Consider the following 13,868-nt stretch of genomic DNA (forward strand, 5'->3'; position numbering starts at 1 on the left):
GCCATGACTAAACCTCATGTTTAAAATGAGTTTCTCTTAGGTTAGAGATTTATCCCACTGAAGGGAATGGAAAAGAGAGGAGCCTGTGAGTCCTCCATTAATTTGCAACACTGTTTAATGAACTGACAGCCCCTTATAAATTTTCCTCGCTTTACTTAAAATCTTTCACCGACAATTTACTAGGGAGTAATTCACAGACTATTCCAAAAATATATTCCTTACACAGGATATTTTCAACCGTAATGAACAAGATTTTATGTAAACATTTGAAGCAATTTTCATGGCCTGGGTAATTGAGGGGGAATAAGAGAGATTTTGGTTATACCTCCTGTCTCGGGTAGAAAAATCACACTTCCCCCAAAAACATCCCATACTAACCACTGACTGCAGCACAATGCCAAGTCATGGAAATCAGTGATCAGACCCTTAGGGGCTATTGTCAGATTCTTCTAAGACTTTGGTATAAGATGTGGAGTTTGATAATTACCTAACTATAATTACTATTTTTGATCTTCTCTGTGGCTTCAACTTCATTTTTGCTTATTTGAGTATTTTTTGTTTAAGTATTTCTTACTTGCCTGTAACCTTCTATTGATGAGGTTAACAGTAGGAGCCTAAGTAAAAGATTACTGCCATTTATCCGTCAAATGATAGCATTATCTTGACCAAAATTGAAAACAGGGATCAGCTGTCTCACAAAAACACATTTTTTAAAAAACACATATTTTTATTTTTTTTTATTATTTTTTTTTTAAAGATTTTATTTTTTATTTATTCGACAGAGATAGAGACAGCCAGCGAGAGAGGGAACACAAGCAGGGGGAGTGGGAGAGGAAGAAGCAGGCTCATAGCAGAAGAGCCTGATGTGGGGCTCGATCCCGCAACGCCGGGATCACGCCCTGAGCCGAAGGCAGACGCTTAACCGCTGTGCCACCCAGGCGCCCCTAAAAAACACATATTTTTAGAAGCAGTGTGTATGGTATGTGTGTGTGTGTGTGTGTGTGTATATATAGTTTCAAATAAGCTTTAACTCCCTGAAGGAAGCAACTGCATCCAGAAGAATACCAAGCAGGGCGAGGAGAGTTTCTAGAAAGGGTCTAAAGTGAGTCACGGGATAAGGCAGCCTGAATAGAATGGCGAAACTCAGGATGGCTGTCAGCAAAGAAAGCCCATGTTGTTGGCGCGTGCCAGATGCTTCTTCGACATCTGTGGATTTGAAAGGAGGATGACTTCAACCCTTTACCATTCCTTCAGTGGACCTTTTGGATAATCCGCTGTGTCCCAGGCACTGTGCTACTGACTAGAGACACAAACGTTAATAAGCTGTCTCTAAGCTGAGGTGCTCCTCCTGTAGATGGACAGCATAGCCCTCTGAACAGTGTGGTAGGTGCTTGTGAGAGATGGAGTTGGCATCATTGTCCTCATTACCCAGGACGGGCAAGGACACTGGCATCCGTACCAGGAGCGAGGGAAGGCCACGGCGCTGCTCCTGCCTTCTGTGGCCTGTGCTGCCAGTAAGTTTCCATACCCCACACTGGTTACCTACGGCGTTAATCTGGTCTCTGTGTGTGTCTGGCCTCTTTCTGGTAAAGTTTAGCACATCTGAAGTGATACAGGGCTCCATTGCAATGCCTCCCAGGTCAGTCGTGGCAAGAAGTAAATAGACACATGGGGACGGTTAGGCAGAGCTGGGGGTCGTCTTCACGGATGGATGGATGAGTCTTAAAGGATGAATAGGCCTGTGTAATGTGCCGGGCACAGTGTCCTAAAATAATGTGTGTGTTAGAGGTAGGATTGTGTTCCCCCAAAATTGACATGTTGAAGTACTAAGCCCCATACTTTAGAGTATGACTTTATTTGAAGACAAGGGTCTTCACAGAGGTAATTAAAGGGAGGTCATTAGAGTGGGCCTTCATCCAGTGTGATCGGTGTCCTTATAAAAAGAGAAAATTTTGCACACACAAGCAGAGAGAGAAGGCCGTGTGAAGAGACACAAGGTGATCATCTGCAAGCCAAGGAGGCAAGCAGGGAGCAGACCTTCCCTCACACAGCGCTGGGAAGGAGCCAGCCCTGCCGGCACCGCGACCTCAGACTTTTGACCTGCAGGACAATAAACTGCCGTTGTCGAAGTCCCCAGCGTGTGGTACTTTGTGACGGCCGCCCTGGGAAACTAATACACAGTGTGTTTAGAGAATAAAATCAAAGCAACTGTTTTGTTTCTCCAAGGACTGTAATGTTCCGTGAGTACAAAGGCAAAAGAGCCAGGCTGCAGCAGCCCACAAAAGTCACCTCTTCTCTGTCGTTCATTTTGACTCTCATCTCAGAGTCCCGGCCACCTCGGCACTCCTCCAGTGCTGTACATTCTTCAGGTTTTTTCATCTTCCTTGTCACGTTTTTGGCCTCCCCTACCAAAGCTAACTGCGTTTTCCTGCTGCTGATAGGGAGTCATCACAAGCCTCATATTAGCTGTTTCGTAGTTGCCTCATTATATTCCCTCCCTGTGGCTTATTAACATGACTTGTGTGTCAGAAGCTGGTGTTATTCTTCGTTGAGAACATCCCATGGGATAGTATGTAGTCCCAGCCATCCTGTCTGGTGTTTTCTGTCACATCCTTTATTCTTTCTGACAATTCCAAATTTAACCATGGCACTCTTGCTTCGGAGAAGAAAGTTGAGAAAAGGAAAAAAAGAAACAGTTTTGTTGACAATGACAGGAATCACATGGCTGCTGCTGGCTCTACAGTCTGTGGGCTAAACAGGTTCCTAACAGGTAGGACTGGCTCTGCACCCCAGCTGAAGGCACCAGTGGAGTCCCAGGTCCACTTCAGGGTGCATGGCCAGGACCACAATATGCAGACCTGCCTCCAGGAGCACAGACAGACATGTCTCCCACCTGGGGCCAGGTTACAGGGCCACTTTAAGATCTGCACATAGACTGAGAAACATGCCTTCTAACAAGTCACTGTACATGGAAGACTGCTCCATGACCAGGGCTGAGACGGACTAGAACTACAGCATGGGCTGCTGCACGGTCCACAGGTAGGACCAAGGTCAGCAGGCCTATTACTTGAAGCACAATTAGATGTGGCTCTTCCTGGGTCCCTTGGCAGCTACTTCTGGTGACAAGACCAAGGCCAGATAAGACTGTAACGGAGTCCCCAAGGGGACCTGGCTATTTCTGGGTCAGTAGCCAGGACCAGGGTTGGCAAGCTTCCCACCTGGGCCTAGGCCTACATTCTCAAATTGGTCCTCCTCAGCCCTGGGCTCCACCAAGGTTGTACAAGTTCTTACCTGGATCCCAAAGCTCCCACAAGTGCACTTTTGTCCATCAATGGCCGCCAGATTACTGTCGCAGCAGGGCACGGAGGAATATGTGCAGGGGAACCTCCTATTTTGCCGTCTTGCTGATGTCACCTCTGGGGTTCTGAGTCTTTTCATTCAGCCTATAAATATGTAATCATGACTTCCTTAAAGTAACCACTTACAGTATTTTTTTAAATAACCTTTAATATGCTTTTTCCCAGTAATATCTCTCCTTTGCATTGTGCACATGCCCAGCAATAATGACTAAGTCTGTTAAATTTCTTTGTGCTTTTTTGTTTTATCACGTGACCTCTTTTAGTGTCAGAACTAATACTGATTGCCATTACTTCTTCCCTCAACAGTATTTTGTTGATTAAAAGAAAAGAGTAATTGAAGCTATTTCTGCTTCCTGTAATAGTGAACTGAGTCACTCAGCTGATTATTTCACATTTCACTGTCCTGGACAAGGTGTCTGGCCAAGCCTAAAGTCCATGGCACAGAGAACCATATGTTCCCAAAATGAAGAGCATCAAATATTTTGAACAGAAATAAAACCTGGTGATTCTGAGCTATTAGTACCCAAATCAGCTTGGAAAAATGAGTAGACATTCTCTCTAGAAGATGATAGTCTCACCCTAGACTTCAAATAATTCTACCAAAACGTCCAGCAAACAGACATCAAATCACAGAGAGATACCTACAGGAACTCCAGATATTGAGATTATCAGAAATGAACTGTAAAAGAGCTACTTATTGTGTTCAAGGAGATAAAAGCCAAGCCTAGATTTCAGTAGGGAACCATAACCTATAACCAGTGAAATACCAGATTTGAAAATGTACCACAGAGATATTCTAAAAGTAAGAACTACAGTGTCCCAAGTTAACAAATCAGTGGATGGTTTTAACATCAGAATCAACACAGCTGAAGAGTGAATTATCAAAGTGGAGGACAAATCAGAAGAAAATAATCCAAATACAGCATGGAAAAACAAAAAGATAGAAAATACAAACAGGGGTGCCTGGGTAGCTCAGTCAGTTAAGTATCTGACTTCAGCTCACATCATTATCTCAGGGTACTGGGATTGAGCCCCACATTGGGCTCCCTGCTCAGCGGGGAGTCTGCTTGTCCCTCTCCCTCTGCCCCTCCCTCTCCACTCGTGCACACACTTGCTCTCTTTCAAATAAATAAAAATCTTTAAAAAAAATATGAAGAGAAGGGTAAAGAGATATAGAGAACACAATGATGTTTAGCATACTAATTAAACTCCCAAAAAGGAAAACAATAGAAAAGGAGACAATATTTGCAGAGATAAAAGCTGAAAATGTATTAGAATTTATGAAAAATATCGCACATTTTAAGATGTCCAAAAAAATCCAGGTAGAATATGTTTTTAAATCCATACATAAGCACATCATGGTGAAACTGTAGAAAACTTTAGGGGTGCACCTGAGTGGCTCAGTTGGTTGAGTATCTGCCTTCAACTCAGTGCCTTTGATTCAGGTCATGATTCCGGGGTCCTGGGATCAGCCCACATCAGGCTCCCTGCTCAGCAGGTTGTCTGCGTCTCCTCCCTCAGCCCCTCCCCCCTGCTGTGCTCTCTCTCTCAAATAAATAATTTTTTTTAATGTAAGAAATTTTAAAAGCAGCTGGAGAAGCAAGCAAAGTAGCAATAGACTCAGAGCAAACTTCTCATTGAACAGAAACATAGAAGAAAGAAAATACAGCAATCATCTTAAGTGTATTGAAAGAAAACAAACTGCCAACCAGGAAAAATATCTTTCATAAATGAAAATATCTTTCATAAATTTCCTAGTCAACAAAAAAAGAGTTCACCACCAGTGGACTCATGTTGAAAGGAATTTCTAAAGGCAGGAGTTACTCTTAAAAATATAAGGAAGGGGGGCGCCTGGGTGGCACAGCGGTTAAGCGTCTGCCTTCGGCTCAGGGCGTGATCCCGGCGTTATGGGATCAAGCCCCACGTCAGGCTCCTCCGCTATGAGCCTCCTTCTTCCTCTTCCACTCCCCCTGCTTGTGTTCCCTCTCTCACTGGCTGTCTCGATCTCTGTCAAATAAATAAATAAAATCTTTAAAAAATAAAAAAATATATATATAAGGAAAGGAGGTCAAATAATGCAACTAATATATGGATAAAGCTAAATGAATACTGACTATAACAACTGATGTATTTATCCTATTATAATACATTATAAAAATAGTGTATAAATAAGGAGAAGTAAATGAAGTTAAGGTGCTCTAGATTCTATACATTGGGAAAAGGATAAAGCTGTCGATTTACACTAGACTGATAAGTAAAGGTAGAGTATGACCTAATTGTGCAAGATAAATATACAGAATAAATTAAAAAGCTCCTAGAAGGTAACAAAGAATAGTATCTTTATGGTTCTGAGATAGGAAAGTATTTCTTAAATAGGACACAAAATACCAATTATATAGGAAGGGACTGGTAAATTGATTACATTAAAATTAGAGACAGTTCATCTAGATACTAGAGTGAAAAGCCAGAGCTGAGTGGGAAAAGATATTTGCAGCATATAACTAACAAAAGACTCATATCCATATCTACAAATAAGTAAGAAAAAGACTCCTAACCCAGTGGAAAATTGAGCAAGAGATTTAAACAAAGTATTTCCAAGAGAGGAAATCCAAATTATCTTAAACGTATTATAATGAGCTCAATCTCAGGCATCAGAGAAATGCATATTAAAGCCACAATAAGATACCAGTACACACCCAACACAATGGTTTAAATTTTAAAAACTGAGAATACCAACTCTTGATATGGAGTAGCAGGAACTCTGTTCCTGTGCTAGTGGGAATACAAATCAGAGCAGTAATTTTAGAAAACAATCTGGCAAACCTTATAAGCAGCAATTCTGCCCATGTATGCTAGACATGTATTCATAGCAATATTATTCTCAATGGCCCAAAACTAGAAACAAGTCATCTATCAACAGTAAAAGGGATGAATTATGATGTATTCCTACAATGAATATTTAGCATTCAGCAATGAAATACTATACTCTTCGAGAAATGAATAAATCTTACTACATAAAGTTGAACAACAGAAGCAAGACAAAAATCATACATGCTGTAGGATTCCATGTATGTGAAGCACAAAAAGGCTAATACTAATACTTGATGTTAGACATCAGGATAATGGCTACCTTTGAGGAGGAGAAAGGGATGTGTGGTAATTGGGAGAAGCACAAGGATATTTGTAATGTACTATATTTCTTGATCTGAGTGGTGGTCACATAAGTGTGTTCACTGTGATCATTCATCAAGCAATACACTCATGGTATGTGTATTTTTTGTGTGTAGTTTAACTTCCCATTTTTAAAAAGTTTACTTTCAAAAATGTAATTGAGAGAGTACTCAGTGATACATGAGATTTGTAGGGATCGAAATACACAGAAATATCCTCTTGAGAACGATTTTGAAGAAAGCCTCTCTTTATATTGGTGATGGTGGATGCTGTTTACCTATCTCTCTCTCCTCTTCTTGGGGCAGGGCCTGTGTCTTCACCTCTGCCTGATGGAACAGATTCTCACTGAGTGTGGGATTCACGAAATCATGTGGTAACATGAGAAATGTGTTCCCGTCCCCAGGTTAAGAAAACAACCGAAGCCACCTTGCAGACCATACAAGATATGGTCACCATCGAGGACTACGATGTCTCTGAATGCTTCCAGCACAGCCGCTCCACGGAATCTGTGAAGTCCACAGTCTCCGAGACCTACCTGAGTAAGCCCAGCATCGCCAAGAGAAGAGCAAACCAGCAGGAGACGGAGCAGTTCTACTTCATGGTGCGTCTTTTGCTTCCCCAGCCACCTTTGGAGCTCAGATCTGGGGTCCCCAAACACAGCGTCTAGAGTTGGATGGGAATCACATGGGCTCTTCATTAAAATACGGACTCCTGACTGCCCTTGGAGTTCCCGATTCTGTTGGTCTGAGATAGGAGTTAGGACTTTCGTAAAAGTTCCTCAGATTTAAAAAGGACTGCTCTCAGACCACTTTTAATCTTTAACACCCAGACGTGTCACCAGGAGAGCTTGCTAACACACGGGTTCTGATTTTAGTAGGTCTGGGGAAGGAGGGACCTGGGAGTCTGCCTCCCTGCTAGGCTCCCAGATGATGGCAGAGAATGCTGGTCTGCATCAGACCGCACGTGGACTGGCAAGGATCTAGGCTCTAGCAGATAAAAGTGGCTGGATTTTAGATATCCCGTGGGAAGTTCCTTGACATGAAATACATATTTTTTTAAGTTAAAAATGAATCTTTCCTTTTGCAGAAACTCAGAGAATATTTGGAAGGTAGTAATCTCATCACAAAACTTCAAGCCAAACATGACTTGCTGCAGAGGACCCTTGGAGAAGGTCAGTTATTTGAAGCAGACGGGGAGGATGACATGGATTTTGTATTGTGTCATGTAGCTAGTCCACGAAGCGTGTGAGTTATGGATTTGTGTTTCAAGAAGCAGAGAACACTGATTGTTTAGACTGGGCTTTTGCTGTAACTATAATAATCAAGTTCCTTATAAGCTCGGTGCTAACCTTGAGGAAGAATAGTGAAATCCGGGGAGGGCTGAGAAGCCAGCACAGAGCTCCTGAGGAACACTCTGCCCAGCCTGGTGCTCCCAACACCTGGTACTCCTAGAGGGAGAAGACTGGGCAGAGCTGCACCTGCCCCCACCTGCTGACCACCCAGCCACTTCTTCCTTACCCTCTGGGACCTGTCCACCCTTCCAGTTCCACCCCCTTTGTTTCAGTGGGCCAGTATTTGTTGTCACATCTAATGCCACCGTGGACTCTAGGAACCAGTTAAACCAGCTTGGGCGACTTTTTTTTTTTTCTTTCTGTGGACATTGATTTTCCTTGAAAAAAAAATCTAATGAAGTATACTGCTGTAGCTAATAATAACAAAAATAAGAATAGCTGTCACTTCTATAGGACTAGGCATTGTTCTAAACTGTATATTGAACTGGGCTATCACTTTCCCCGTTTTTACAAATGAGAAAAACGATGGGGAAAAAAGGATTATAGGCAAAAGGGACTGTGTCAATGTTACTGTTTCTCTTTTCATCTTCTTGAAATTTAAAAGGAAAAAAATAAATACAAGCAAAGTCCCTGTTTTAACGTCCTCATAGTCTGTAACTTTATCTTTTATTCCCACTAGATCTTGCCAGAAGTTATAAAAAGTGAAAGAGAATACAGATGGGAGTGGGAAATGAGGGGACGGAGGTGTGTTAACTCAGGCCAAAAAAAGATTGCTGTTCTTTGACTTAAACTCTTGTGCCCTACTATTCTAGAACCTTCCTACTGACAAGGCGGTTTTGTCATCACCTTATCTCCTGGTTTCCTCCAAAGGACACATTATCCTCAGGGAATGAGCACTAGGAGAAAGGTCATCATGACCTAAGGCTCCATGTATTATAGTTAGGATGCCAGATTCTAAGATAAAAGGCTGATTTCATTTAGAAGAAGAATTAACATTTAAACTACTAGAAAGTGTCTTAAGAATTAAAATAACCAAAGACAATGTGTGAACTTTCATTAGATTTTGAATCAAAAAAGCAAAAGTTACAAAAGGCATTTTTTTTTAAAGATTATTTATTTATTTGACAGAGATAGAGACAGCCAGCGAGAGGGAACACAAGCAGGGGGAGTGGGAGAGGAAGAAGCAGGCACATAGCGGAAGAGCCTGACGTGCGGCCGGATCCCATAACGGGATCACGCCCTGAGCCGAAGGCAGACGCTTAACCGCTGTGCCACCCAGGCGCCCCACAAAAGGCATTTTAAGGACAATTGGGGAAGTTTAAATATAGACAGACTGTATATTAAATGACATTATTGAATTCATTTTCTAAGATATGACAGTGGTGGTATGATTATGAAAACGAAGATTCCTATTCTTAGGAAATGTTTGCTAAGGGACACCTGGGTGGCTTAGTCGGTGAAGCGTCTGCCTTTAGCTCAGGTCATGATCCCCGGGTCCTGTGATCCAGCCCATGTCGTAGGGCTCCCTGCTCAGTGGGGAGCCTGCTTCTCCCTTTGCCTCCCCCTCCCCCTGCTCATCCTCTCTCTCTCTCTCTGTCAAATAAATAAAAAAGTGACAATATTAAGAAAATGAAAATCAAAATTGAATTTAAAAAAAAGAAATGTTTGCTAAATATCATAATATCTGCAAGTTACTTTCAATCAATTCAGGAGCAAAGATACAGAAAGAGAGAGGGAGAGAGAAGGAAATAAGGCCAGTGTGGCAAAATGTTAACGGTTGGGAAATCTCAGAGAAGGGTAGCCCTGTGCAAGGCTTTCAACTCTTCTATAATGGAGGTTAGAACTTTTTTTTAAAAAGCATTTTTTTCTTTTCTTTTTCTTTGAATAATTGTCTTACCTCAGCAACCGTGTCCTCATTTTTTTCTTTTTTCCTTCATAGTATCATGTAAGATCATTTTTTTCCACCTACCACGAAACGTCTGATATTTCAGTGATGCCCCCAAGGCCAGTTGCCTGTCCCAAAGCATAAATTATCGTTAAGTGTTTTGATGAATGCTTAGAAGCACAGAGTCCTTCCCTACAGGAATGGATACCACTTTAGAAATCGTGAGTTGGAGGCAATTACGTAGTGGGTGAATTCATTCTTGGCGTGCGTGCAAACACATGTGTTAATTCGCTTGGGGTCACATTCTGAAACTTTTATGATACTCATTCTACATAGATTCCCTGATGTCTCCTGGAGAGAGAGCCCCCGCAGTTCATATTATTTTACATGGCATTATTGGATAGGGCTCTGTTTTAGCCAACTTACCGAGCCCATATGCCAGATTCCATCGTTAGCTGCTCTGCTCTGTAAAGCTGTATTGTACCTTGTGAACTCTGAGCCAGGATTTCTTTATCTTGGAATTTCTCTCAATGGGTTCCAGTATCATAGTGACGCAAGCTGGGTTCAGGGGTACCAGGCCTGCACCAGATTGGATTTATTCAGAAACTGGCTGGTTCCCATCCAGGGGCATCAGACACACTAGCCTCTAACCACGCGCTGCAGGCCTTCCTGCTCCCCAGCCCTGCCCCACGTGCAGGCTTGGTAGCACACCACTCGTTGGTCACTGCCGGGGCTTCATGCTGCCAGCTTTGCCCAGAGAGAGGCTGAGCCTGTCCCCGCCTTTTAGCTCTACCATTGTGAGCCTGCTGGCTCCCCATGCAAGCCCTGTTCAGGTTGATAGGCTTGAACCGAAGGAGAGTTAATGGTGCCTGTCCCACGGTGAGATAATCCAATGGTGAGTCTTTATGAAGGTATCCAAGTCTGGGCTTGGTGAAATAAGGTTAGTAGCACAGGATTCGATGGTGTGTTTGGGGACAGTCCTGACTTTTTATACAGAAATCACATCTCTGAAATATAGTAGACTCACTGCTGCAAAAACTGCCTTCGTAGTAAAACAAATAGGGCCTAACCCAGGGATTTAGCAGTTGATTGTACACAGCTGAAACTGTAACTACAGACATGTGTTTGGCCTGTCTTACTGCTTGCTTTTGGCAGCCTACCAGAGGCCCAGTAAGTCCTTTGATTTACAACATTGTGAAGCAACTAGATTGGGCTCTTAAAGGCACACTGTCAAAATTCAGAATTGCACATCTTTGAAAACTGAAATAAAAAGAAATACATAATGAGTTGTTAAGACCAAAGTCATCACCTTCTTCATCATCCTTCAGCGAGACCATTATATCCTTTTGTGATGTCATTTGTTTTTAATTTGGAGAAGTGACATCAACACAGTAAATGAGATCTATATCCGTAGAACTAAGGCACTGAAATTGTTTCTTTTTCTTTTCATAAAGAGCCTTCATGTTCACACTGGCTTCTTTGTGTGCAACATTTGGAGTTGGGGGTGGGGGTGTAAATATCAGTACAGTTTTCCCTAAACACAGAAAAACTGACACTGGAAAGCTGAGTTCCATGTTAGATTGTTTCTAGACCTGGGCATAAGGTTTCTGACAAAGGAATTAAATGGCTTATCCTCATTGAATCCGTTGTGTCTCTGAGTAGAAGTACAAACATACTTTCAAAAAAGAAGCTGATTGTGAATAATTATGGTTTTTAGAAAAGCAATGTATTCTTAAGGAAGAAAAAGGACTGAAAAGTAGTGCTGGAGTCCTTATCAGTCATTCACTGGGGACCCAGTTCCGGGTGCCTCTGTCCAGTTTGAGCTGTACACATTTTAAATATTCCATCTATTGTTTTTTTTTTTTAATCTCAGATTGCCACCACACTGTATTTTGGTTTTCCCTTTTAGTCTATGGTGATAAAATACATTTGAGTGTGAAAAATAATTCACTTCTTAATTCTCAAGTGAAATGATCGGAGTACTCAAAGTAGGTGTTTGTAGCGAGAACAAGATAATCCTGGGTCGTGGGTCATTTTTTCCTCCAAATGGCTTATATTGTGGGATGGGGAGGGGGGTGAGGGAAGAAATTGTCTGTTGTTTTTAATAATTAAATAGCCTTCCAAAGAAAGTGATTGAAATCTAATCCTCAAACCACTGGAAGCTTTCACATTTCTCTGGGAAGCAGTTTCTTCTAAGCTTGTGTGTTATTGATCTATTAATGATGATACTGATTAAAAAATAAAACCTCATTCATCAGTTGAGGCACAGTCAGTACTATTAGCTGAACAAGACAGTGGATGTGGTGGCAGTTATACTATGAATGATAGGTCTGTGGAGCTTGCTCTGGGCTCATTAATCAAAATGTATCTTTTATAGGTTTTTAATTTTTTATCTCATACTATTAACCATGGATGGATGGAGCAAAGTGATTTTAAGCCATTTAATATATGATCTTCTTCTAAATCTAGAGAATCTTTGCTTGGGCTATTTTAACAAAAGTAGCAAAACTTCAAATTTATAGAAAAACATTTCGTTTCTAAGGAGTTATTAGTGTCTTTATCATTGAATCACTTGAAAGTGATTAACCTTCATTATCCAGTTGAATTTTTTAGATACTTTAAATTTTTATTTTATTCTATTCTATTTTATTTTATTTTATTTTTTAAAGAGTTTATTTTTAAGTAATCTCTACACCCAGCATGGGGCTCAAACTTACAACCCCGAGATCAAGAGTGACATACTCTACTGACAAAGCCAACCAAGCACCCCAAGACTTTGAAATTTTAACTTAATATGTGTTATATAATCTTAACTTAACATGTGTTATGTAACTTAGCTCATTTTTAGTATTTTGTATTTGACTTTAGTCATATGGGGGAGACAAAAGCGTAAGCCATAATTCCTACCTTTCTTTTAGGATCTTTCGAAGTGTTTGCTGGGGAATAAGACTTATATTTTTACGATATATTATTTGGGAGCTCAGGCCCAGAATTAAAACAAATCCGGTCAAACTAGCACCAACATTTTTCACAGAACTAGAACAAACAATCCTAAAATTTGTATGGAAACATAAAAGACCCCAAATAGCCAAAGTAATGTTGAAAAAGAAAAGCAAAGCAGGAGACAGCACAATCCCAGACTTCAGGCTGTATTACAAAGCTGTAATCGTCAAGACACTATGGTACTGGCACAAAAACAGACACATAGATCAATGGAACAGAATAGAGAACCCAGAAATGGACCCACAACTATATGGTCAACTAATCTTTGACAAAGCAGGAAGGAATATCCAATCAAAAAATGGCAGTCTTTTCAACAAATCATGTTGGGGCATGCAGAAGAATGAAACTGGACCACTTTCTTCCACCATACACAAAAATAAATTCGAAGTGGATAAAAGACCTAACTGTAAGACAGGAGACCATCAAAATCCGAAAGAACACCACAGGCAGCAACCTCTTTGACCACGACCGCAGCAACTCCTTGCTAGACATGTCTCCAGAGGTAAGGGAAACAAAAGCAAAAATGAATTGTTGGGACTTCATCAGGATAAAAAGCTTCTGCACAGTGAAGGAAACAATCAGCAACACTAAAAAGCAACCTAAGGAAAAGGAGAAGATATTTGCAAATGACGTATCAGATAAAGGGCTGGTATCCAGAATCTATAAAGAACTCATCAAAATCAACACCCCAAAAATAAATAATTTCTCCAAAGACATACAAATGGTGAAGAGACATGTGAAAAAATGTTAACATCACTCTTCATCAGGGAAATACAAATCAAAACCACAATGGGATGCAACCTCACACCTGTCAGAATGGCTAAAATTAACAACTCAGGAAATAGCAGATGTTGTTGAGGATGCAGAGAAAGGGGGAACCCTTTTGCACTGTTGTTGGGAATACAAACTGGTGCAGCCATTCTGGAAAGCAGTATGGAGGTTCCTCAAAAAGTTAAAAATAGAACTACCCAATGACCCAGCAATTGTACTCTTAGGTATTTATCCAAAGAATACAAAAGTGTTAATTCGAAGGGGCCTATGCATCCCAGTATATAGCAGCATTATCAACAATAGCCAAATTATTTTATTGGGAAAGATCCCAAATGCCCATCAACCGATGAATGGATAAAGAAGATATGATATATATATATATATATAT

The 13,868-nt window shown here is 41.1% G+C and overlaps 1 protein-coding gene and 1 long non-coding RNA gene across 7 annotated transcripts in view; one reads left to right on the forward strand and one right to left on the reverse strand.

The window, feature by feature from the left end:
• Positions 1 to 13,868, forward strand: part of SRGAP1 (SLIT-ROBO Rho GTPase activating protein 1) — a 275,112-nt gene that overhangs the window by 194,113 nt on the left and 67,131 nt on the right. For all 5 annotated transcript variants that reach the window (XR_004621057.1, XR_004621058.1, XR_004621059.1 and 2 more), the window contains exons 9-10: positions 6,934 to 7,131; positions 7,617 to 7,701. Coding sequence is in view for 2 of the 5 variants with exons in the window: in XM_034644551.1 (XP_034500442.1) it covers positions 6,934 to 7,131; positions 7,617 to 7,701 (283 nt within the window). In the remaining 3 variants the exon portion in view is untranslated. The remainder of the gene's footprint in view (positions 1 to 6,933; positions 7,132 to 7,616; positions 7,702 to 13,868) is intronic.
• LOC117796500 overlaps positions 2,533 to 13,868 on the reverse strand; it is a 33,029-nt gene continuing 21,693 nt past the window's right edge. Inside the window, exons 2-4 of one of the 2 annotated variants that reach the window (XR_004621060.1) lie at positions 7,066 to 7,193; positions 3,292 to 3,443; positions 2,533 to 2,652 (exon numbers count right to left, since the gene is read on the reverse strand). This is a non-coding gene — a long non-coding RNA (uncharacterized LOC117796500). Of the gene's footprint in view, positions 2,657 to 3,291; positions 3,444 to 7,065; positions 7,194 to 13,868 lie in introns of both variants that reach the window. The other variant, XR_004621061.1, reaches the window with a different exon arrangement.

This window comes from Ailuropoda melanoleuca, chromosome 15 (genome assembly GCF_002007445.2).
Source record: "Ailuropoda melanoleuca isolate Jingjing chromosome 15, ASM200744v2, whole genome shotgun sequence".
NCBI lineage: Eukaryota > Metazoa > Chordata > Mammalia > Carnivora > Ursidae > Ailuropoda > Ailuropoda melanoleuca.